The sequence below is a fragment of the Tupaia chinensis genome, unplaced genomic scaffold, assembly GCF_000334495.1.
Source record: "Tupaia chinensis unplaced genomic scaffold, TupChi_1.0 Scaffold000532_1, whole genome shotgun sequence".
Lineage (NCBI taxonomy): Eukaryota > Metazoa > Chordata > Mammalia > Scandentia > Tupaiidae > Tupaia > Tupaia belangeri.
This window is the reverse complement of record NW_006160045.1, coordinates 9,126,746-9,151,113: the sequence shown is the minus strand read 5'-3', so window position 1 is coordinate 9,151,113 and position 24,368 is coordinate 9,126,746. Positions and strand designations below refer to the sequence as shown.

General features: G+C 37.2%; 1 protein-coding gene across 1 annotated transcript in view; it reads left to right on the top strand.

Annotated features, from left to right (window-relative positions):
* The window catches only part of DNAH14 (dynein axonemal heavy chain 14), a 261,709-nt gene that overhangs the window by 66,589 nt on the left and 170,752 nt on the right, over window positions 1–24,368 (top strand). The window contains 13 exon segments of the mRNA XM_027775206.1: window positions 643–764; window positions 2,622–2,793; window positions 4,980–5,084; window positions 5,170–5,288; window positions 7,116–7,190; window positions 9,295–9,382; window positions 13,441–13,694; window positions 15,325–15,556; window positions 16,160–16,213; window positions 17,416–17,561; window positions 19,552–19,620; window positions 20,479–20,665; window positions 21,532–21,608. Coding sequence (XP_027631007.1) covers window positions 643–764; window positions 2,622–2,793; window positions 4,980–5,084; window positions 5,170–5,288; window positions 7,116–7,190; window positions 9,295–9,382; window positions 13,441–13,694; window positions 15,325–15,556; window positions 16,160–16,213; window positions 17,416–17,561; window positions 19,552–19,620; window positions 20,479–20,665; window positions 21,532–21,608 — 1,700 coding nt within the window.

Genomic DNA, 24,368 nt, shown 5'->3' with positions numbered 1-24,368 from the left:
TTGATTGAAAATAGAAAATAAGGGTTGAGTGGGAGACATTCATGTTAATTTCTGTATACATGTGTGTGTCATTCAAGCATTTTAGAAAAAAATTTATCTATTGTATAATAAATAAGGGAGAAAATTGGATCAACAGAAAATCTTATGCCCCTACCAAAACTAAAATAAATTCACCTTTATGTGACCCTATATTAATTATATTCCATATGTCAATGAGTGATACTCACCTTTGATCTTAGTTCCTATTATTTGACTCTTATAGTGTAATTTCTTTTTTTTTTTTTTTTTTAGGGGTTTTTTTTTTTTTTTTTTTTTTTTTTTTTAGAGGTTTTTTTTTTTTTTTTTTTTTTGTGGCATGACCATCCCCCCGGGGGTGATTTTTTGCCAGAGAGACAGAAAGCGCCGAGAAATTATCCCCCATGGGGATGGCCACGCTGCAATCCCTTCTCCTCCATTCTCCTCTTGGGATCTTGGGCACACACGCACATGCGCCCAGCGTGAGTTTTAAGCCACCAGGTCCGGTACGCGAACCGCAGTCGACTATGTGGGAGTCCAGTGACATAGCCATTACGCCAACTACTGGTCCCATATAGTGTAATTTCTTATGTTTTGATTCAGATGTATGTGTTTTTGTCATTGTAGGATCTTGTGCATGAATGGGATCAAAACTTAACTCTCTTCTCTTATACTCTTGAGGAATGGATGAATTGTCAAAGAAATTGGCTTTATCTTGAGCCAATCTTTCAATCTTCAGAAATACAAAGGTAAAAACTTAAAATACCATATATAGGTAGAAAAAAGTGCACAGTGGGAAACTTACTTTCTGTAACCTTTGAGAAACCATTCCTTCAATGAACAAACCTACTGATACAAATGTAATCTGCTAAGTAATTATTTTTTCCTTTCATAAAAGATGACAAGCATTGCCTTTTTCAAAAGCATTATTTCTCGATTATTGATATGAAGATATAAAGGACAAGGGAAACATTGCCAAATACCTCATTATAATCCCTAACCCCAAATGTTATGTGTTTATTCAGCTCTAGAATATCAGTGTGGTTTTGATGTGAATAATAATATTTTTAGCAGCACTCATGCATTAATGAGAATTTCTTACCAGATGGAAGACTAGAAAACCTAAAATTTCTAAAAATTTTACCTTTTCTCTTTATTTAAAGCATTCAAACTTTTTAAAGTTTTAAGAGGTTGTAAGAGTGTTTTCCTTGAGACAGATAAATTTTCTAGGTAGAATTTGAACTGCTGACAGTAAATGATACAAACTAGTCTAGGAGCCTTTCTAAACACAAGTAGTAGATCATGCAGTATACGTTTAAAAGACTTTCAGCAATGGAAGACCTTGAGTATATGATTATTTTGAGCTTTATTTTGGGCACAAAGGAAAACCATTAGAATTTTATACAAGGGATGGTTTAAATGTGAGTGCTGCTTAGTAGGTAACAATAACCTTTTTTGTTGTATATGTATGCTTGTGTGCCTAAGATCCCAGGAGGATAATGGAGGAAAAGGAATTGTGGCATGACCATCCCCCCGGGGGTGATTTTTTGCTTTCCTTTTCTCTCTCTCTCTCTCTCTCTGTCTCTCGTGGATGCATGTGCCCCACTGAAGGCAAAAACCTCTAAAAAAAAAAAGTTCTTGTTCAATTCCCACTGCAGCAAAACCAAAACTAAAATCAACATACCAATGGATTATTGTACCATACCATGTGTAGGTTTTTTCTTCTCTTTTCCAAAGGGAGAAAACAAAGATAATATTCTGTAAAGAAAAATTTCTATACCAAAGTTAATATCTGCCTTACGTCTTATCCTCCAAGATTAGACAATTATGAATAAAACTTTGATTTTTTTTAATACTCATCTCTATAGTCTCCTAAGCCAAATACCTTCCCTACCTTCTCTTCCCATCAAAGCCCTACTCTTCCTGGGAACCAGCAGTTAGCGTAATGGCTATGTTGCTGGACTCCCACGTAGTCGACTGCAGTTCGTGTCCCGGACCCGGTGGCTTAAAACTCACGCCGGGCGCATGTGCATGCGTGCCCAAGATCCCGAGAGGAGAATGGAGGAGAAGGGATTGGCGGCGTGACCATCCCCCCTGGGGGGTGATTTCTCGCTTTCTGTCTTTATGTCTCTCTCTGTCTGTCTGGCGAGCGCACGCGCCCTACAGTGAAAATCTCTCCAAAAAAAAAAAAGAAAAGCCCTACTCTTCCTTTGAAACCAGATTAAATAGCTTCTTCTCTAAGAATCTCTTCCCAGATGCAATTCTCTAGAATTTCAGTAGCCTTTTATTTTATTATATTTCTTAGATCACAAATCATTTCTATTCACTTTATGTAGAACTGTGTAAGTCTATCTTCTACCACATACTACATATGATCTTGTTAAAGGACGGTTATATGTCTCATTCATCCTAGTATTTCTTATCATGTTCATCATTGTATATAATATGCACTCAAAAGGTATCTTTAATGAGTTATTGATCAGAAAAAATATAACATGTGAAAACATTTTATAAATTAAATAATATTCCTTGGCAAATGCATTTAAATAATAGATTTAATTACAATGCCTTCAAAATTTTTAATTACATCTATTGTATTTTTAAAGGCAGCTCCCAGCAGAAACAGCACTTTTCTCTCATGTGATTTCCATGTGGAAAGAAATAATATCAAAAATACAAAACAAACTGAATGCTTTCCAAATAAGCACCTCTGCAGGAGTCCTTGAAATAATGCAAAATTGCAATATACATCTTGAACACGTAAAGAAAAAACTTGAGGTAAATGTATAGCAATCCTAAAGTAGAGAGTAATATAATTCTACAAAAGTAATGCAATACACTAAAAAATAAATTCCAGTGAAAACTTTTTACTTTATACTAGCTGCCAGGAATTCTTTAAACTTTCTATGTCTATAGAATTAATAAAAATATTATCAAAAGAAAAAGTGGATGGGCTATTCTAAATGATCCTAAGCAAAGTACCAAAAGACAGTTAAGTCTAAATCTACCATGAGAGCGAGAAACAGAAAGAGAGAGTGAGAGAGAGAGAGAGAGAGAGAGTGAGAAATATCCTTAACAGAGCCTCATGCTGTGATCCAGCCCCCAGTCAGATAGGATCATGGTGCATACACTCTGTATGTACAGGTCAATTGGGGAACCAAACCCATGATCCAGCATTGGATTCAGCATCACTGTGTCACTCAGCTGGCTCCTAATTATTTTTCTTATAGTTAAGATGATAAATTTATTAAACATTGTATGTCCATAGACATAGAAAACTAAATCTTTGAGAAGTTCTGCTTTTGTCAACATGTTTTACTCTTTATTTGAAACTATTTCTTTAAGTGTATTTTTTTCATGAGAGAGAGAAAGAGGAAGAAAGAGGGAGACTGCCGTCTCCCCATTCCAGCCCCAGGCCTTCAGCCAGCTGGGATCACAAGCACATGTGCATACTCATCATGTACTTGTTGACCTGGGAAGCAAACCTTGATCTTCCATATGGCCTCTCATATCACAGAGTGTGGCGCTACCACTGTGGCTAGACTAGAAGAATTATAAGCAAGAAAGTGAAATAATTTAATTCAGAAATATCTCTCTACCAAGAAGCACAGAATATGGACCAAGGGCAGTGAGAATGGATATTGAAAAACCAGTTAAAAGACTAGAAATATTGGGACACTAGCGAAAGGTCATGGTGAAGATGACAGAGGTGGATCCAGGAGCATTGGATAGTTGAACAGAGAGTAAAGAGGTCCCAGATCATGCCTAGGCTTTCTGGCTTGACCAGGAAAGGAGAAGATAATTACGAAATGGAGATAGGCTCTAGAGGAGGAAAAAGCTTGGGTGAAAATAAGTATGTTTTGTTCATTTTAAAAATATAATATTTATGGGACATTTAAGTGAACATCTCCACTTGCTAGTAGGTTTGAAGATTTGGGGCAGAGAAGTGATCTGAGCTGAAGAGTAAGTGGGTTTGTGTCTGATAGCACAAGCAGAGCGTAATGAGCAGGAAGAGTGAGGAGGATGAAACTCAGGAGACATTAACATAACCTTGTAGGGGACAAAGAAGAATTTTTGAGGATAATGGCTGAGGGATGGAGGGAAAACAATAAAAATTCTGGAACTGAAAAGAAAGGGCAGAATCAACAGGGTCAGATGCTGCGGAAATACCATGTAACATAAGGACTGAAAAGCACCAATAAGTTTGTTTACGGTGAGGGCCAGATGGCAGAAAATGAGATGACAGAGAGGTGAGTAAATGAAGACTCAGTTTATAGATGATCTTTTGAAGAGTTCTGAATATGGAGAGAAGCTGGGCAAGTAGACAGGAGCTGGAGGAGAACAAAAGAAAAAGGACGGGAGTATACATATTTTTAATAACAGAAACTTAAGGGGGAGGCCTGAAAGGGAACAAGGAAGACATAGGAGAATGATAAATAAAGCGCGGGTCTCCTTGCCTGGCGTAGTGAATAGGTATCTCTTTGAAAAGAAGGAAAGACTTCAGACTGGTGTAAATGCAGCTGAACTGTAGGGAGAGATGCACCATGGAGGGATTCTCTGTACAGTAGAGTGCGAGGTCATCTGTGAAATGATAACATGATCTTTCAGGTGGTAACTCCACATACACAGAAATATGAGCAGAAAGAAGAAAACATGGGAAAGCAACACCGATGATAACTTAAATCCACTGCTTTATTAGTGAGCCAGAAAAAAATTGTGTGTGTGTGTGTTGGGGGCGGGGGGTAGGGTATTTTTTTTATTTCTGTTTTCATTAGTTTTGCTTTTAAACTTTTTTAGCAACTCAAATATAACTCTCATTGAGCATGGAATGTGATTTTGACCAGTAGTGCTTGCATACGATCATACTGTGGCTTTGTATGTATAAACATAGGCCCAAATGAGAATGCAATTTGTATCATGTTTAAATATATATTCTGAACTGCCTTTCTTTTGGTTCTGAACAGGACTACCTTGAAATTAAAAGAATGATTTTCCCTAGATTCTATTTTCTTAGCAATGCTGAACTTCTTGATATTCTAGCTGACAGCAAAAATCCTGACTCAGTACAGGTAATAACATGATTCTCTGTTCAGCAATATTATTTTCTGGTCAGGTCAAGATTTTATGTTACTGACATTGGTTTCTGGATCACAGCCTCATCTCGTGAAATGTTTTGAAAATATAAGACAATTATTGATATGGAAACAAGAAATTGGCCCTCCTGCTGTAAAAATGATTATATCTGCTGAAGGAGAAGGTCTTGTGCTACCGAAGTATGATAAAAATGTTACAAACTATTGATAAATGTTTAGACTCCATAAAACCTTATTATATAAGATTTTCTGCTTTGAAATGTCTGATATTTCATGGAAGTTTGCTAAGTATTATTTTAAAGATAATATTGTTAGACAAATACACTTTTACTTACTTTGTTTTTTCAGTTAGTTAGTTTGTTCTGTTTTAGCTATAGAATGTGTGTGCTTGCCAGAGAGACAGAAAGAGAAATGAGAGCGCACCTCCCCAGGCAAAATGGCCATGCCACAATCCCTTCTCCATTTTCCTTTTTGAGGCTTAGGGCACAAACAACAGGCGTGTTTTCTAGGCTGCTAGCTTGGGACTCAAACCATGCTGTTGGCCATGTGGGATTCAGCCTCCTTAAGGATTCAGCCTCCTTAACTATCACAACTCTGGCTGACCCTCACTTTTGCTTTAACTAAAAGGGAAATGATCTTCAAACTCAGTGCTTTCTATTTTGTACCTACCTTTTTCTCTGTCATTCAATTCTGACTTAAGTTTACAACTATCCTTTTAATAGTTATCTTTTTTTTTTTTTTTTTTTGGTTTTGCCATCGGGTGCATGCACTTGAGAGACAGAGAGAGGGTGAGAAACCACTCCTTAGGGGGCATGGTCACATTGCAATCCCTTCTACTCCATTGTTTTCTCAGGATTTTGGGTTTGCATGCACATGTGCTTGGAGTGATTTTCAGGAATCTAGGTTCAGGACTTGAACTATGATTGGCCATGTTGGAATTCAGCACCTTAACCACCATAACATTGGTTTTATTTTAAAAAGTAGATAGGAAGGAAATTTCCTGTGTTTAGGGCTGTTGATGTGACTCCCACTGCTGCTTCCACTGACCTCTGGTCTCATCACAATCAGCTCGCAGGCCATTAAAACATTCTAGATCCTGCTGTTACACTGGTCCAATCTGCCAGCCTTCTTACCCATCAAAACCCCCAACGTAACCTTACTGTTTAAGAATCAGTGAGGAATCTGGGACCAGCAGATGACAATGGTTATGTCGCTGGACTCTCACATGGTTGATCACAGTTCAAGGCCCAGACCTGGCATTTTTTTTTTCTTTTTTTGAGATGTTTTCGCTATAGGGCACGTGCGCTCGCCAGACAAACAGAGAGAGACAGAGAGACAGAAAGTGAGAAATCTCCCCCCAGGGGGGATGGTCACGCCACAATCCCTTCTCCTCCATTCTCCTCTCGGGATCTTGGGCACGCACGCACACGCGCCCGGCGTGAGTTTTAAGCCACCTGGTCCGGGACACGAACCGCGATCGACTACGTGGGAGTCCAGTGACATAGCCATTACTCTAACTGCTGGTTCCCCAGAAAAGTCATGCTGGATGTGTGCATGCATGCCCAAAATCCTGAGAGGAGAATGGAAGAGAAGGGATTGGGGTGTGGCCATTCTCCTGGGAGATGGGTTCTCATTCTGTCTCTCTGTCTCTATCTCTGGTGAGCTCACATGTCCTATACCAAAAATCTCTCTAAAATCTAAAAATAGAAAAGTGATTCAGTGAAGAACCTAAAAACGTTTTGTAATACAACTTATCCATCTTATAAATTTATAATTTACCTGGTCCTATTTATTGTATAAGTCCATGGTTTTGATGTCAGAATTTCCTAAAGCCAGGAAAAATACTTTTTTTCCAAATTAAGATCTAGAAACACTCAAAGAGTTTATACAATTATAGTCCTTTGGTTCATGAATATTAAATGTGTATAGAAAACTTAACCTATGGGCTCATCAAAGGACTGAAACATAAGTTAAAAAATTATTCATTGTTTTCTAAATAAATTGTAGGAAAATTCGTGTAAGAAGTGCTGTGGAACAGTGGCTGGTAAATGTAGAAAAAAGCATGTTTGGTGTGCTAAAAAAGTAAGTACAATTTTCAGATCCTGAAAGTAAATAATATGGGTGTGTGTGTGTGTGTGTGTGTGTGTAATTTTTAAAAACTTGGTTGTTTACTAATTTAAGTGGGAACTGGTCAGAAAAGTAGAAGGAGTGAAGTCCCTTATGAATTTTGATATAGCATAATGTCACAGGACTCAATGAAAATCATTTTTACAGTGTTAATGTTAGAGTGAGGATGTAATCATGGACAACATTCAGTTTTGTGTATGTTGAGATTCACATGGATCTGAAAACTGGCTAGGGTCTGAAATCATGTCTACTGCTGCCTTTTTAAAGGCTGCTGCTCAGGAGGCCTCCAGTGTCAGCCTCTCTACTTTACATTTCAGTTCCACCTTTCCTCCCCAGAATCAGGTACTCATTTTAATCTTTTTAATGTTCTCTTTTTTATATTTCAACCTACTATTTTTATCTGTTAGAGTGAAAAAGAACCTCACTCTATGAACTTTTAAGACTTACCTGACTAGAACAGCTTCTAGTACATTTCTAATATTTTATTATTGGTTATAGAAAGGCTATTAATCTTTAAGTATCCATATCTATATTTATTAATATTATTAAATGCCAATGCAAGATTTCTTTTTTTTTTTTTTTTGAGAGGTTTTTGCTATAGGGCGTGTGCACTTGCCAGAAAGACAGAGAGAGAGATAGAGACAGACAGAAAGCGAGAAATCACCCCCCGAGGGGATAGCCATGCCACAATCCCTTCTCCTTTGTTCTCCTCTCAGGATCTTGGGCATGCACGCACACGCGCCCAGTGTGAGTTTAAGCCACCGGGTCCAGGACTCGAACCGCAGTCGACTACATGGGAGTCCAGCGACATAGCCGTTACACTAACTGCTGGTGCCAGCAATGCAAGATTTCTAGAGCAGAGCAGAAATATGTTTACTAATACTAATAACAACCATTGACTCTCTTTGGCCTCAATTCTAATACTTGAGGTAATACAATAAGAACCAATGTCATCTTATACATAAGAAAGGGCTTTGTAGACAAGGAACCCTGAAAAATTAATCTAGCCATTCGTATTAGGCAAGTATTTTTTTTTCAGTTGATGTCCTAGGATTTTTCTGGTTAAATGATTGTATCATTTGCTAAAAATGATAGTTGTGCCACTTCTTTCATAATTTTTAAAAATTGTTTTCTTTTCTTTTTTGAGAAGTTTTTGCTATAGGGTGCATGTGCTCGCCAGAAAGAAAGAGATAGAGAGACAGAAAGCAAGAAATCACCCCCTGGTGGTATGGCCATGCCACAATCCCTTCTCCTCCATTTTCCTCTCGGGATCTTGGGCATGCACGTACACATGCCCAGCGTGAGTTTAAGCCACTGGGTCCTGGACTCGAACTGCAGTCAACTACATGGGAGTCCAGCAATGCAGCCATTATGCCAACTGCTTGTCCCATCTTTTTATGTTGTTTTCATGACAAATTTTGTATAATGTGAAAAGTACAGATGACATTGAGCATCCTTTATTGTTGTTCTTAATTTTATTGGGAAAGCATCCAGTGTTTGACCATGATGCTTAGGTTTCAGGAAATGTAAAACTTCTGTATGAAAAACGATGTCATGACAATATCAAAACGTATACTGTTGGCACATATTAACTTTGGTCTTAAACAAAATAGTCTGGATATTTTTCATAAATCCTATCCTCTCCATTGCAATTAAGTTTTAAAGCTAAATCGGGGACTTTAGCGTTATAATTTTTCTGGTGGTTCCAGCCAAAAGAACGTTGTTTCTTCCATTTTAGAAGTCATTTTAGATACAGATTTTGCTATCAACAGTATTAACAATTCAAAGCTAATTTGTGTCATCTCCAGGTTTAATATATTTTATTTTTATTACCTCAGAATGTCAATGGCCTCATTAGAAAATATATTAATGAGGAATTTAAGAACTATGCAACATGTATGAATTAAAGCCCTGTCAGATCCTGCAATATACATATTTAAATTACAACAACATCAGAGATCTTAAAGCAAAATTACTCTGTGATCTTATGCTTCATCACTACATGACCACAATCAGTGATTATATATAAATAATATAAATGATTTTCTTTTGTTTATAGACTTTTAAGTCAAGGAGTTGAAGACTGGAAATGCCAAACGTTTTCTCAATGGGTGGTATCTCATCCAGGACAAGTGGTACTCACTGTGGTAAGTTAATGCTGCTTTGATGAGTATGTGTGAATGTGTGAGTATGAGTGTGTGTGTGTGTGTGTGTGTGTGTGTGCTGTGTATATATTTAGTTTGTGGCTACAATGCCAAGAAAGTAAATATTTAAAAGTAAATTATGTAGTGATATCTGTAGTTTACTTTGAAATATATTTAAAAAATAAAGTGGACAAATACCATCACAAATAGATTGGTGATAAATACAGCAAAAAGTTCATTGTAGACTATTGGTGGTAGGTATATGGGTATTCACTGTATAATTCATTCAACTCTTCTATAGTTTTGAGAATTTTTATAATATATTGTTGAATATAAGTAGGTCATAAATCATTTTCCCAGGATTTAACTATGTTATTAATTTTCTCCTGCTGTTATTTAAAAGTTACTTCAAACTTCATGACTTGGAAACACCAATTTATTTAATTACATTCTATAGGTCAGAAGGCCAACGCAGGTCTCCCTGGGCTCAGGTCAAAGTGTCAGAAGGGCTATGTTCCTTTCTGAAGACTCTCCAGGAAATCCATTGCCATTTCCAGCTACCAGAGGCCACTGGCATTCCTTGACTCATGGCCCCTTCCTCCATCTTCAACACCAGAAATATTCCATCTCTCTATCATTACGCTGTAGTAATCAGTCCCTTTGTTCACAGGCAGAAAAAGTCCTTTGATTTTAAGGAAACATAGGATTACATTGAACCTGCCTGGATAATCCAGAATAATCCTCTCATCTGTAGGTTCTTAGTTTAATCACATCCAGAGTCCCCTTTTCCATGTAAGGGGACATACTCACAGATTCCAGGGATTAGGATGTTTATCTCTTCACAGAAGTAATTTTACTGCCTACCATATGCAGATAAGGGGACTTGCAAAATTTTGAGAAAAAAGTAAAGTAAAAATTATTTTGGTAAAAAAAAATCTGAAATCCACGCATAATTTTTTCATAGCTTGTATTTTCCATAAATTTTTTGAAGACCCTTTATATTTACTAAAGCTAATGATTATTTTTGGAGCTCAGAATAGAAAGAGAAGAAAAACTGGGAAAATGGGTTGTGAAAAAAAACAGATCTGAAAGTTCTTTTTGTTTTTGTTTTTTACTTTTGTTTTTGTTTTTTTGTTTGTTTGTTTGTTTGTTTTTGAGAGGTTTTTGCTAAAGGGCACGTGCGCTCGACAGAGAAAGACATAGAGACAGAAAGTGAGAAATCACCCCCCAGAGGGGATGACCACGCCGCAATCCCTTCTCCTCCATTCTCCTCTCGGGATCTTGGGCACGCACATACACGCGCCCAGCATGAGTTTTAAGCCACTGGGTCCAGGACATGAACCATGGTCGACTACGTGGGAGTCCAGCGACATAGCCATTACACTAATTTCTAGTCCCAGAACTGAAAGTTTTTGAGAAATAGCGGTTGAAGCCAAGGGAGAGGTGAAATTCCCCCCAGCAGAATGTGTGAAGAACATGAGGAAATCCCCAAAAAGGCCGGAAAAAAAGCACCAGGAAAAAGAAAAATAAAAAAGGGGGGTTGAATTATAGGAGTTGTCATGGAAACTAGAGAAAAGAAAAAGACTTTTTCCTTTACTTTTTCCCTAGAAAATTGAGTGGTCATCAAAAAAGTAAGTTGTCATAATTTTTAAAGAATCTAGAAAAATCTGAAAACTCTATCAATTTTAAGAGTCAATATAAATGTTGGAGGCAGTAGTTATTCTGTAGTGATGAAGGTAGAAACCATATTGCTATGAGTTACCACTATTGAGTAGTTTTAATGCCTTCCTGATTTGCAGTTCAGTATTCAGGTTCAAAAGTAATATAATAATATTACCTCTTTTTACTTTGCCTTGACCCAGCACAATTTCAAATCTTTGTTAAATTAATCTGGGACTGTGGACTTAGGTTATGGTTATTAAATCTTCTTGGTCAAGTACTTTTGCTTTCTATTTGACCGAATATTGACAAAATACCATGAGGATACTTTTTCTTTTTTTGGATGTTTTTGCCATAGGACACTTGTGCTGGCCAGAGAGAAACAAAGAGAGGGGAGGGAAGAAATCACACCCCAGGAGGGATGCCCATGCCAAAATCCTTTCTCCTCTGTTTTTCTCTCAGGATTTTAGACATGTACACACACATACCGGGTGCGATTTTCAGGCTGCAGGGTCTGGGACTTAAACCATGGTAGACAAAGTGGAATTCCACTTTCACTACTATCTCACCTGCTGGACCCAAGGACAATTATTCTTTACAAGGTGACAAATGATAATTAATTGATCTGCATATTTCTGTAGATTAACAGGAATTCAAATAACCAAATATGCTTTGCTACAAAGATCTTCCCCAGATTCCTAGTCATCCAAATATAAAGAACAATAAACAGCAGCTATATTGTTTCCAGAAGTATTTCATAATAGACTGAAGTGTCAATCATTGAATGTACTTTTGCCAAATTTTTTTACATCCACCCTACAGTTGCTAATTTCTCATTCCAGGATGCAACCTACAGCTCCTCTTTCTTTTGCTTATGTCACATGATTAGGAATTAGCTCTGAATGGATATAAAATGACATCTATGAGGGAATGGGGATGATGAAATGTCTGCATGCATTGGCTACTGAGAGGATTTCAATATGGATTTATCCAAGATAGAGTGATTAAGAATCCCTCTGTAAAGAAACAACAGCTGGGGAACAGCAGTTGGCATGGTGGTTAAGGCGCTGGATACTCCCACATGGCCAACCAGGGTTTGAGTCCTGAATCTGCTGGCTTGCTTTCTCGGTTCCTCTCTCTCTCACTCTCACCCTCTGTCTCTCTCTGGTCAAACTAAAAAATAAATGAATGAATAAATAAAATAAAATTAAATAAATAATTATTTTAAAAAAGAAAGAAATATCAACAAAACTCTGACTCCCAATTTCCCTCACTAGAACCAAACCATCTTTTCACCTACAATGATACAGCCTAGGGAGGGGACTCAGTCCATTGTTTGCTTTCTCCTGAGGCTATGAACCTTGAATTACCGTCTCAAGCACAGCAGTATAGTGGCATCTGACGGGACTCTACTGTGACATGACCTTGACTATGGTTCCTGCTGCCTTGTCTCAGGCTCTTATTCCTGACCACTACCCAAGCCTCAATTTCTAGCCTCCAAACAGTGTGCTGGTTATGAGTCTGCGACATCCTTTAGGAAAGTCAGAATTGGTTTCTGTTGCCCGTGACCAAGAATGCTTATTGTTACACTAGGTTACCGACCTGTACCCTTTTATCTTGCTTTAGAAGAAAGATATATATATATATAGATAGATAGATAGATAGATAGATCTATAGATATATACCTATATCTATAGATATATATAAAACCTCTCTATATATATGTAATACATATTAAATAACCTCTATATAAAATATATTTTTTATATATATATTTCAAAGTCAATATATCCTAAAATGAATTAATTATGCCCCCTCGCCCCCAACATATTTTTCTTCCAATAGGTACTATCTCTTAGTGAATGAGTAGAATCGTGATTTATCCAGTAGTACAGGCCAGAAACCTTTAAGCTATGTTGATAGAGCCTCCTTCTCTAACTGTAACCCAACCTTAATCCAGTAGTCTTCTTAGAACAGTTCTGGAATATATGGGAAGATTTAAATGTGAAAAAATATATATCATGTAAAAAAAACTATATGAACTTTCTGAAAACTATTATTATAAACTTAATGTGTTCTAGGTATATTACTTTCTGAGTTCAATGGAAAAAGCAACACAAATTTCATCTTGAAGTTTTCTACCATTGTTACTGCCCCAGGTTATTACTTCGTGTTAATAGATTAAGAATACAAGATTTAGAAAGTGTAAATGACTAAGGCCCCCACAAACAGCCAAAATTCAATCTTTAACCCTCAAATACATGCAAATGTGTAAGTGGTTTCTTTTACACACACACAAATGCAGTCACCCATACACACACCACATATACTTCATGAAAATATGTTTTAATTTAAAATAAAATTTATGTTTTTAATTATCATATATATGTCTTACTTTTCAGAGCCAGATCATGTTTTATAGTGATTGTATCCAAAGTTTTGTGAGTTCCCAAGCCAGAGAAGAGTTGGAAAAAGTCCACGCCAGTTTGATATGTTACCTAGAAGAGGTTGCAGAGCTGGTAGTGCTGGATACTAGTAACTCTAGAACAAAAGCTGTGCTAGAGGGACTGCTTACCATTTACGTTCACTGCAGAGATACAGTGTCAAATTTATTACTTAAAAATATCTTCAGTGCAGAGGATTTTGAGTGGACAAGGTAGGTAGATCTAAATTATATTTCCACATGCAATAGCTTCTTACAGACATATCTTTAGGTAAATCAATTTTCTTTTTTTTAATTTATTCATTTATTTATTTTAATTTGACCAGAGAGAGAGAGAGAGACAGTGAGAAGGCAAGCTGCCAGGCCCAGGACTTGAACCATAGTCAGCCATATGGGAGTGTCCAGTGCCTTAACCACCATGCCACCTGCTGGTTCCTGGTAAATTGATTTTCTTTTTCAAACTCTGTCAAAGTTTTAATTTGGGGCATTTACTGAAATTCCAAGGCAACTCTACCGATTTGAGTACCATATTCCTATACTTCCTTCTTTCCCTTTTCTACTGTCTTTCCCCCTTATTTTTACTTCTTTTTGCTTTATCTTCCTGACCTGATTATGTTCTTATGATAGAACATCTTTTCCTTTTGCTATTCAGCAAGAGGGCAGAAGTTTTCAATGGGTAGTGAGAGCTCTACTTCAAGCCTCTTATTTCCCCTATGGAGCAGCCTCTACAGCGTCTGGTCACACCGCCATCCCCCTCGTCCAGTCCTCCAGTTTGATCTTGGGCACTTATGCACATGCCTGGCATGTTTCAGGCTGACTAGGTCAGGAATTTGAACCATGGCTACCACATATGATCCAGCTTCTCTTCAGCAGTGAATCACCCCTACACCACAGACCTAGTCCCGATCTTTTTTGATACTTGGAACAACTAAAATTTTCCTCAAGTACCCTTATAATAAGGAACTAGATTAAAATAAACAGTGTCTTCAGTTACATTTTTTTTTTTGGAGAGATTTTCACTGTAGGGCGCGTGCGCTCGCCAGACAGACAGAGAGAGAGACATAGAGACAGAAAGTGAGAAATCACCCCCCAGGGGGCGATCCAGCTTCTCTTCAGCGGTGAATCACTCCTATACCACAGACCTAGTCCCGATCTTTTTTGATACTTGGAACAACTAAAATCTTCCTCATATAATAAGGAACAACTAAAATCTTCCCTTATAATAAGGAACTAAATGAAAATAAACAGTGTCTTCAGTTACATTCTTACAGGAAACCTTAGCAAACTTGGTAGGGCGGATTCTTTTTTGGGGCGGAGAGGTTTTTGCTATAGGGCGCATGCGCTTGCCAGAAAAACAGAGAGACAGAGAAACAGAAAGCGAGAAATCACTCCCCAGAGGGGATGGCCACGCCACAATCCCTTCTCCTCCCAGGATCTTGAGCACACATGCACACATGCCCTGCATGAGTTTAAGCCTCTGGGTCTGGATCTCGAACTACGGTCAACTACATGGGAGTCAAGTGACATAGCCATTACGCCATCTGCTGGTCCCGGTAGGGCTGATTCTTATGTACATCCTCTGTTTAGGCTGGCATCACACCGAAGCAGCATGATTCAGCAAGGCTGTTTCCTCAAAGGGAAGAGTGCTCATATGTTTGCAGTCTTCAGAATTCCACTATTTCATACTTAATTCAGTTCCTCGTGAACTTTACAGCACTTTTCTCATTTGCTTTTAATATTTTGATTTCTGGTTTTTAAAAAATATTCCATTTTAAATCTTATGTTTCTGTATGAGAAAAAATAACTTTACATTAATAAAGAGTATTTAAAATATTACTTTCAGACATTTGCAATATAAATGGAATGAAAAACAGAAGTTGTGTTATGTGTCTCAAGGAGACGCCAGCTTCACGTATGGCTATGAGTACCTGGGCTGTGCCCCAAGGTTGGTTATTACGCCACTCACAGACCGATGCTGGCTCACTCTCATGGGAGCACTACACTTGAATCTTGGAGGCTACCCTGCTGGTCCAGCTGGTACAGGGAAAACCGAGACAGTCAAAGATTTAGCAAAAGTAAGTGGCTTCTATATCTAGAGGAAAGTCTTTTTCTTTTTTGTCATGAAAAATGTAATGGTATCTTAAATTTATACCATTCCTGTTGGTTAAGATGTTTATTGCTTCTAATAAGCGCATTCATTAATTCATATAATTTATCAATTAATTTTGATGTCTAGTGCATGCTAAGACTTGGGGTCCAGTAAGCCAACATATGTTTTGTGTTTGCTTGGAATACTACTTTACAAACTCACAAGCAAATAATCGTTCTGCACGTATGTGCATGCACAGGTGTAAAAGAGAAACAGAGAGTATTAGTAATAATTGATGAAAGCAAAGGGTATTGTTTGTGACACCTGAATGGTTTTTTCCTTTTATTTATAGTTTTGTGTAAAAAAATATGACTTTGATGTTCCATAAACTAATCAAATAAGCTGTAACAGCATATGAACATTTATAAATACTGAGTTTTGTGAATCTCTGAATTTGTTATCTAATTTATCTTCATATTGCAAATTTTCTCAGAAAGAATAAATGAATTCTATTATTCTAACAGCTTTAACATTGGTGTTGTGTGTCATAATTCAAGAAATATATTGAAACACTATTTTTATTTTCTAGTCCTTGGGCAAACATTGTGTAGTCTTCAACTGCTTTAAAGATTTGGATTATAAGGTAATGTTTAAACATATATATTCAGAAAAAAATACTGTTCACATAAAACACTTCGCTGAGGAATGAAAGAACAGGAAAAAATTATTTTTGCAATATTAACATAATTATGCATGTTATTAATTTTTAAAAACTAATAGAATAAAAACTTAAAGATATACTTGCCTTTAGTTCGACTGTTCCTTAAGACCGTGGTTTTTAAACTTTTTAACAGTGGGGTTCTCCTCAAATAAAATCTTACATGGAACATGAATATATAAACTACTATACTAATATAAATTTGAGTCCTAAGCATATACATGTACTTACTGAAAAGGTAACCACCAATATGGATATTATTATTTATAGAAATATTTGAATTTACATAGACGATGATTACAGATTTATGTCAGTCATCTGTTGGTTGCATATGATCTATGACATTTCTCATAACATTCTGAACCATTTATTTTTAAAATTTCATAGATATCTGTTAGAAATTATCTCAAAGTTTCAATCTGCAATTTGTTTTGCATGTTAACGCCAAACCTTTTATATTTTATTGCCATCATTTTGTTTGCTTTTCAAAGTCCATCTTCTCTGAGACCCTTCATTTCCAATTTGTGCTCATTTAACACATCAACAATATCAATAAATTCAAATAAGCTGACTTAAGTAGCAGAAACCCAGTAGTGGTAGTGGCTGCGGGCTTCAGGTAGGCCCAGAGTGACCTCTGTCTCATCCTGGCAGCATTCATGTCTGCTTTACCTACCAGCCACCCACACTAAGCTATAAGATAAGATACCTTTGCCTGACCTATGGAAAAGGGAGCCTGGGCCTTCAGACACTTTACACTCACCTGTCAGGAAATTGTCCTAAAGACTCTTTGTGCCTAGCCACGGCCCTCTGAGCTAAATGGCAGCCACCAAGTGGTCTGGTTCTGGTCTGTGTAAACTGTGGCCATAAATGCACAGTCCTTGTGAGTGTCAGTTTACTACTCACATTTAGACATTTACAAGACAGGCCAAGTAGTTGGCTCAACTAGAGACTTAGTGGCTGCTGCTTTCAACCCTACAAAAGTGCCCTCAGAGAGATAATGTAAAAAGTGATTGGTTGGTTTGGGTAAAATGGGAAGAAAATGAATGAATTACAATAGTATCCTAGCAGAATCTCTGCCTATTAGAATATTGTAATTTCAGTCATCCATATTTTTTTTCTTTTTAAAGATTGTGGGGAAACTATTCTTTGGACTAGTTCAGTCGGGAGCATGGTGTTGTTTTGATGAATTCAATCTAATCGACGTGGAAGTTCTCTCCGTCATTGCCTCCCAGATCCTAACAATTAAGGCTGCAAAAGACAGCTATTCTGTCAGGTATTTGTTGAATGTGTTTATCCTTTTTGAATGAAAATCTGGTTCATGCATTCTGTTTAGTTAGTAATTATTAAATATGTTTTCTACAATACACACCAAAAAATGGTTAGAAATACTACATTATAATAGGAGTTTTAAGTAGCAGTTCTGGGCTTTGGCTAGGCCCAGAGCTACCTCATATCTCATAGTGGGAGAGTTCAGGCCCACTTTTACATACTAGCCACCCACACTAAGCTGTAAGGAACCTTTGCCTGATTTATTACAGGAAAGGGAGCCTAGGCCTCCAGACACTTTATGCCCACCTGTCAGAAAACTGAAATTTTATCATCCTGAATGTTTCCTTTGCCTGGCAAAACAATGTGAATACATACTGTATATAACTCTAACTTTCAGGCCAACTTAGAAGTATTCAAACCCTTGCTCAAGCTTTGGAACTGTTCCTTGACATTAGTGCAAATACATTCTAAACAGTTTTTTTTTCCCCACCTTAAATTATCTCATTACCTTTTCATATTAGAATATCACATTTGAAGAAACCAAATACAGGTTAGTTTTTTCTTTAATTCTACATCCTTTAAAAAATGAAATCATACTGTTCACATACTGAAGCCTCTCTTGTTTTATTATTCTTAATGAATGGGTTTTTACTGAAAACCTCTGCAATAAAAATATTTGAATGTTAGGATTGCTAATGTTTAGTAATACCAGCAAAACTTTTTTCTCTTCTGATAAATTCAGGAACTCACATGATTTACTTTATGGACAGAAATTATTTATGTGCTTAAAACTTCTATTAGAATGTATCAATAGTAGTTCTAACTTAGACCAATTGACACTAACTTGTGGCATTATGCTCATGAAATTTGTTCAATCCGTGAAAGCTAGTGTTGCTAGGCCTCACAAGTCTGTGTGTATAACTCAGGGGGAGGGATAGGGTGGGGTCATAGTAACACACATCTCACTGACCCTTCACTGCACCTCAGCCTCTGCAAAGTTTTCCCAATTCATATCCAGAGAGTTCCTGAGGTTTTGTTCTGATGCATCTCCCATTTTGACCATCCTCTTTGGTTATCAGCTGTCTGAGAAATTACTATAGGATTTCTCCCTATCATCCCAACCACTGGTTCTGACTGCAGGATACTGAACTCCATGCTAAGATTTCTCTCACACTGGTCCCAGAGTTTTTTTTAACTGAGGGTGAGGGACCATGGGAGGTAGGCTGTGTTCCCTTGTGAAGAAGGAACTCTATGCTCTACCCCACCCCATGTGCTACTTTGTTATCCAGGTATTGTATTCATATCAGCAAGAGAATGAAAGGACATCTAGTTTTAGCCCAATTGAACGAGTCTTTATTAGCTGGCAGCCCATACAAGGACTTGAATCACTTCAAAATCTCACAGTCCCAAAGAAAGGGGGGGGGGAAGGGAGGTTTATCAAGGCAAAATCACAAAAGAAAAAAAACCCCACAAAACTCAAAAAAAAACTATAAGCTCTGAGTTATGTGAGAGTGGTTCGCACAAGTTGAAGAAGCAAGTTATCCGGAAGGATAGTTATAACTGGCAATATAAATCTACTGGTGATAAGCATTTACTGAGGAATTTTAGGAGGCACATATGGGTCAGGTTATGGGTTTCGTCAGGTTACAGGGAAAGGAAAAGAGTGGCAGAGCCATATTCAAAATGGAAATGGTCATGCTTCTCAAGCAGAGCTCTCTTATTTTCCAAGAGTCTCCTCAGGTTCCTTCCCTAGGTAAATCAACTCATTCAGAGAGAGACCTTCTAGCCTCAGATCCTAGACTTCAGATAAAACTGAATCCCAGCAAAGGTCACAGCTTTGACTCAAGATGAGCCTCTTCCTTCTCCTCTTTCTTTTACCATTTTATTTTCTAAGTGTGTTCTGGATTTAAATGTAGCACAGCCTTAAGAAAGTTCCCAAACTAACATACATTGGCTTAGAGAAAACAGTTCTATTGATGAATGATATCTTGTAGGTTTGTACTGGAAGGAAAAGAAATTCGCGTCAATATGTCTTGTGCAGTATTTATCACTATGAATCCTGGGTAAGTATCAGTGAATTTGGCAGGAGTGGACACAAACCAAAATCCTTTCCTTAAATCTTACCCACAGATGGAGTTGTCTGACACTGTGTATCCATCTTCACCTCCACTACCCCTCCTACCCTCTCCTCCACCCACACCATCTTCGAACATCTCCAACTCTGTACCTATCTCTATATGGATTTTCTCCCATTAAGCTTCTGACCAAGGGATATTTTCACTTCATTAATACCCAGAGAAAGGGAAAGGTAAGTAGTTCCTCACACGAGAACACAGGCAGAAAAAATTGAGAATGTCAGGAGGAATAAGAATTATGTTTTTTACAGTGAGTGAACATTGAAGAGCTTCAATAAATATCTGACTGCCACAGTAGTCCAGGGAATCAAAGAGAACTGATGTGAGATGAATTGCATGAGAAGGCACAGGGAGAAAATAGTTAAACAGGCATTATCAAAACCATCTTAGAGGGCCAACCCTAGGACATAGTGGCTATGGGACACATAGCTAACTGAGCAGCTCAAGTCCCAGCCCCAGAAGCTTGAAAAAGATGCCAAGCACATGGGTGTGCATGCCCCAAATCCTAACAGGATGGAGCAGTAGCGAAGGGGTTGAGGTGTGACCATGGCCATAGAGGAGTGCTTTTTCCCTCTGATTTTCTCTCTGTCTTGATCTCTCTGGTGAGTACATGAGTCCCTCTGACAAGGAAAAAAGAAAAGAAACCTTGCAAACTAGTATCAATTAAAGGTCACATAGGAAGCCAAGAGCATTATTTTGGTGAAAAGCATGCTACAGTATGTAGTTCCTTGTTTGAAAAACCACACAAAGTGATGTTGTTTCCTTTTTTTCCCTTTTCCTTTTTAGATATAGAGGTCGCGTAGAGCTTCCAGATAACTTACAATCTCTTTTTCGCCCGGTGGCAATGATGGTGCCCCATTATCAAATGATTGCTGAAATAATCCTATTTTCAGTTGGTTTCAAATCTGCAAAATCACTCTCTGGAAAGCTAGCTAACCTTTACGGGTTAGCTGACAGACAGCTCTCACAACAGGTAACTAAAACTGCTTTTTTCAATATAGATATAGGTGATGATATAAAAATAATGATATAAAAATAATTTAAGACTGTTCTGTTACTGGTCCAGGAAGGACCTACGACCTTACGAAATAATGGAGCTAAAATTTTAAACAGCCTATCAAGTTCATATACCAACTTGGATAAGGCAAAATGTAAAATCAGTTAAGATTCCAAGCCTCCTCGTCAAGATGTGGAAAGTGTAATCAAGCATCAGTTATTCTAAGTTATAGACCGCTTCCTCCAAACATGGAAGTTAACGTCTCGAGCAGTGACTGTCAAACTGCACTGAGGATCAGAATACTTTGGAGAACGTATTTAGACAGAATACTGGGACTTACCCCCTGAGTTTCTAATTCTGTACTCGTTTGGAGCTCTAGAATTTGCATCTCTAACAAGTTCTTAAGTGTTACTGATGCTATTGATCTGAGTGCTACACTTTGAGAATGAATGTTCTTGGATATGCCAGTTTTTAATGAGCATTTGTTTCCAGTCTAAAATGGTTGGAACAGCTAACCGTATTTTCTCCAACGTACTCTTGTCAAGATTCTTTTCAATTCATCTCTTTCCAGTTCAGAACAAGTTGAATTTAGATATTGATGGGTTTTTTTAACATGTTTAATACTTGTTACTCTTTTAAGAAAGAGACTTTTAGGAGTGCCAGTTTGAGAGGACAATGAGAGCACAAAGGCAGAACTTAGGATTTCCTAAGGTTAATATCAGTTTCCCTTCCAGGGCATAGATAATCAGTCATTTAACTATATATTACATGTATTTCATTTTGAATTGTTCTATGTTTCTTTCAGAAGGATTAACAATTCAAATATTTTTTATATTCAATAGGATCATTATGATTTTGGCTTAAGAGCTCTGAAGACAGTTTTAATAATGGCTGGGAAGAAGAAACAAGTGTTTAAACGGTCAGTTGATGTTTGAATTGAATCTTAGGTTGAAGGGAGTTAAAAAAACACTGGGAAAATAATTTATAGAATTTTAAGTAAGGATGACAAGTTTTAACAGGGAATCCCCACGGTGTCACAGTAAAATATGGTAGAGATTATTTAAGAACATGAAAGAAGAAGATGAACAAAATCACTGAGTATACAATCAAAATAAATCCCATTCTTTCTTTCTTTTCTATCTATCTTTCTTTCTTTTTAAGGTTTTTGCCATAGGACACGTGCGTTCACCAGAGAGAGAGACAGCAATAGGGAAGATGAGAAATCACCCCCGGGGGTTTAGCCATGCTGCAATTCCTTCTCTGTCATTTTCCTCCTGGGATTCTGGGCATACACACATGCGATGTGGGCACATGACTTTCAAGCCACCAGGTCTGGACTCAAGCTGCAGTCAGCAATGTAGGAGCCCATCGCCTTGACCACCACACCACCTGGTGGTCCCAGAGCCCCTTCTTTTGAAAAAATGTGCTGGGCTGGCCCTGTACCCTACTAGTTGAGGGACTCAGATTCTACATGGCCAACCACAAGTTGAATCTCCTCCCTGGCTGCTTGAGAGCATGTGGCATGTGTGTGTGAGTGCCCTGAACCCCAAAAAGGTAGAGAAAAGCAGGAAAAGTGATTGCAGTGTGGCCATGCCCTAGTAGGGGGGCTTTCTCTCTCTCCCTCCCTCTCCCTCTCCTTCTCTCTTTCTCACTTTCTCACTCTTTCACTCTGTCTCTCTAGTGAGTGCACACACCCTCTGGCAGTTAAATAAAAAGTTCTTTCTGGGGACCAGGGATGGCATAGTGATTATGTCACTAGATTCCCACATGGCTGACTGCAGTCTGAGTCCCAGACCTAGATGCTTGAAATTCATGGTGTGTGGGCATGCATGTCCCAAATCCCAAGAGGAGAATTGAGGAGAAGGGATTGCAGCATGGCGAATCCCCCGTCTGGGGTGATTTCTTGCTTTCTGTTTCTCTGGTGAACCCACCTGCCCTATAGCAAAAATCTCTCTTTAAAAAAAAGTTCTTTCCCTTTATATAATAAAAGATATAATGGAATAGAAAGTCCCATTTAAAAGAGCAATAACTAATGAGAAATGTAAAATGTATATGAATATACCTACGTGAGAAATGTATAAAACCCATATGAGGAAAACTTTAAAACAGACTGCAAGACAAAAATTAAAGCATGAATAAGTGAAATAATACACTACATTTGTAATATCATAATGTTTTAAAGAACTTAACATCATAAATATTTAAATACTCCAAATGTTACCTTATAAATGGAAATGCAACCTTAGTGAAAATACCAAAAGGGTTTTTTTCTTTGTTCATTTGTTTATTTTTTAGGTAAGATGATTCTAAAGTTCACCTGGGAAATACATGAGGCTAGCTTAAGAAAGCAGTGAAGGGAAACAGTCCTTTTAAAAAATTAAAGACATATTATAAAGTTTCAATAATTCAAACATCGTGGGACTGGCTCATGAGTGGAAGGTCAACCATTGGAACAAAGCAGAAAGTCCAGAAATAGGGCTATATTCTTTGGGCATTTAGTATATCATAAATCTGAGGGCAAGAATAGACTTTTGAAATGAATGATATTGGGAAAACTAAACAGCCTTCTTGGTAAAGATCACATTGAAACCACGGTCCACATCATTTACCAGGATAAATTCTAACAGGATCAGAAAATTTAAATGTGAAAATTTTTAAAACATGAAAGTATTTGAAGAAACAAAATGTCCTTTATACCCTTGGAATAAAGAGGCTAAAACTCAAAATTCAGAAACCATGAAAGAAAAAATTCATAAGTGGTCAAAAAAACATTTTGTAAAGTCAATAGAAAAATTATTGTAGTTCATCCCAGTAATATATAAAGATTTCTGAGAAAATGCAGGGACAGGGGAGGGACAGATCAAAAAATGGGCAGAGGACATCAACAGTTTTTAGAAAAGGAAATATAAAAGCGCCTTAAATATATAAAAATATATTTAACCCTACTTATAATGAGAGAAATGCACATTTAAATTACACTGAGATGTTGTTTCTCGCTTTTCAGATGAGCAAAACCATAAAACATAGACTGAATTTTCCTGATAAGGCTATAGGGAAGCATTTCCACTCCTTCATTACTGAAAAGAATAGAAATAGACAGGATATATCTTTTTGTACTGGTATGACTTAGAATTGTATGTGTATATTGCCTACTACATGAAAAAAGGATGCCTGTGTTGCAAAATGATGTATCAATATAATACCATTTGTGTGAATTTTTCAAACAGAAAATGTAGATTGTGGCACATACGTAAACAATGAAAAGTACAAAATGGTATATGGGAAGGGCAAAGGATAGAGGATGTGACTATATTTTATTTCTTAAAAATAAAAGACCTGAGGCATAGCTTGCAAAATAGCCTGTTTAAATATTGATAACATGTGAGAAGGTGTCTGTTATGAAATGTTTTATAACTTTTAAAAATTAAAGATAAACAGTGCTCCTGTGTGATAACCAAGAATTGCTCCCAAACATTCCAAAGTTCTCCGATCTTTCTTATAGTTACATAGTTACTTACATAAACGTTCGGTAAAAATGGGACTGGTCTCCTTTCAAAGCACCTGACTAATTTTCTTCAAATTACGGAAACAGAATTCTCATGGACCTCCTTTTCTTTTCTTTTCTTTTTCTTTTTCTTTTTTTTTTTTTTTTTTTTTTTTTTTTTTTTTAGTTTTTTTT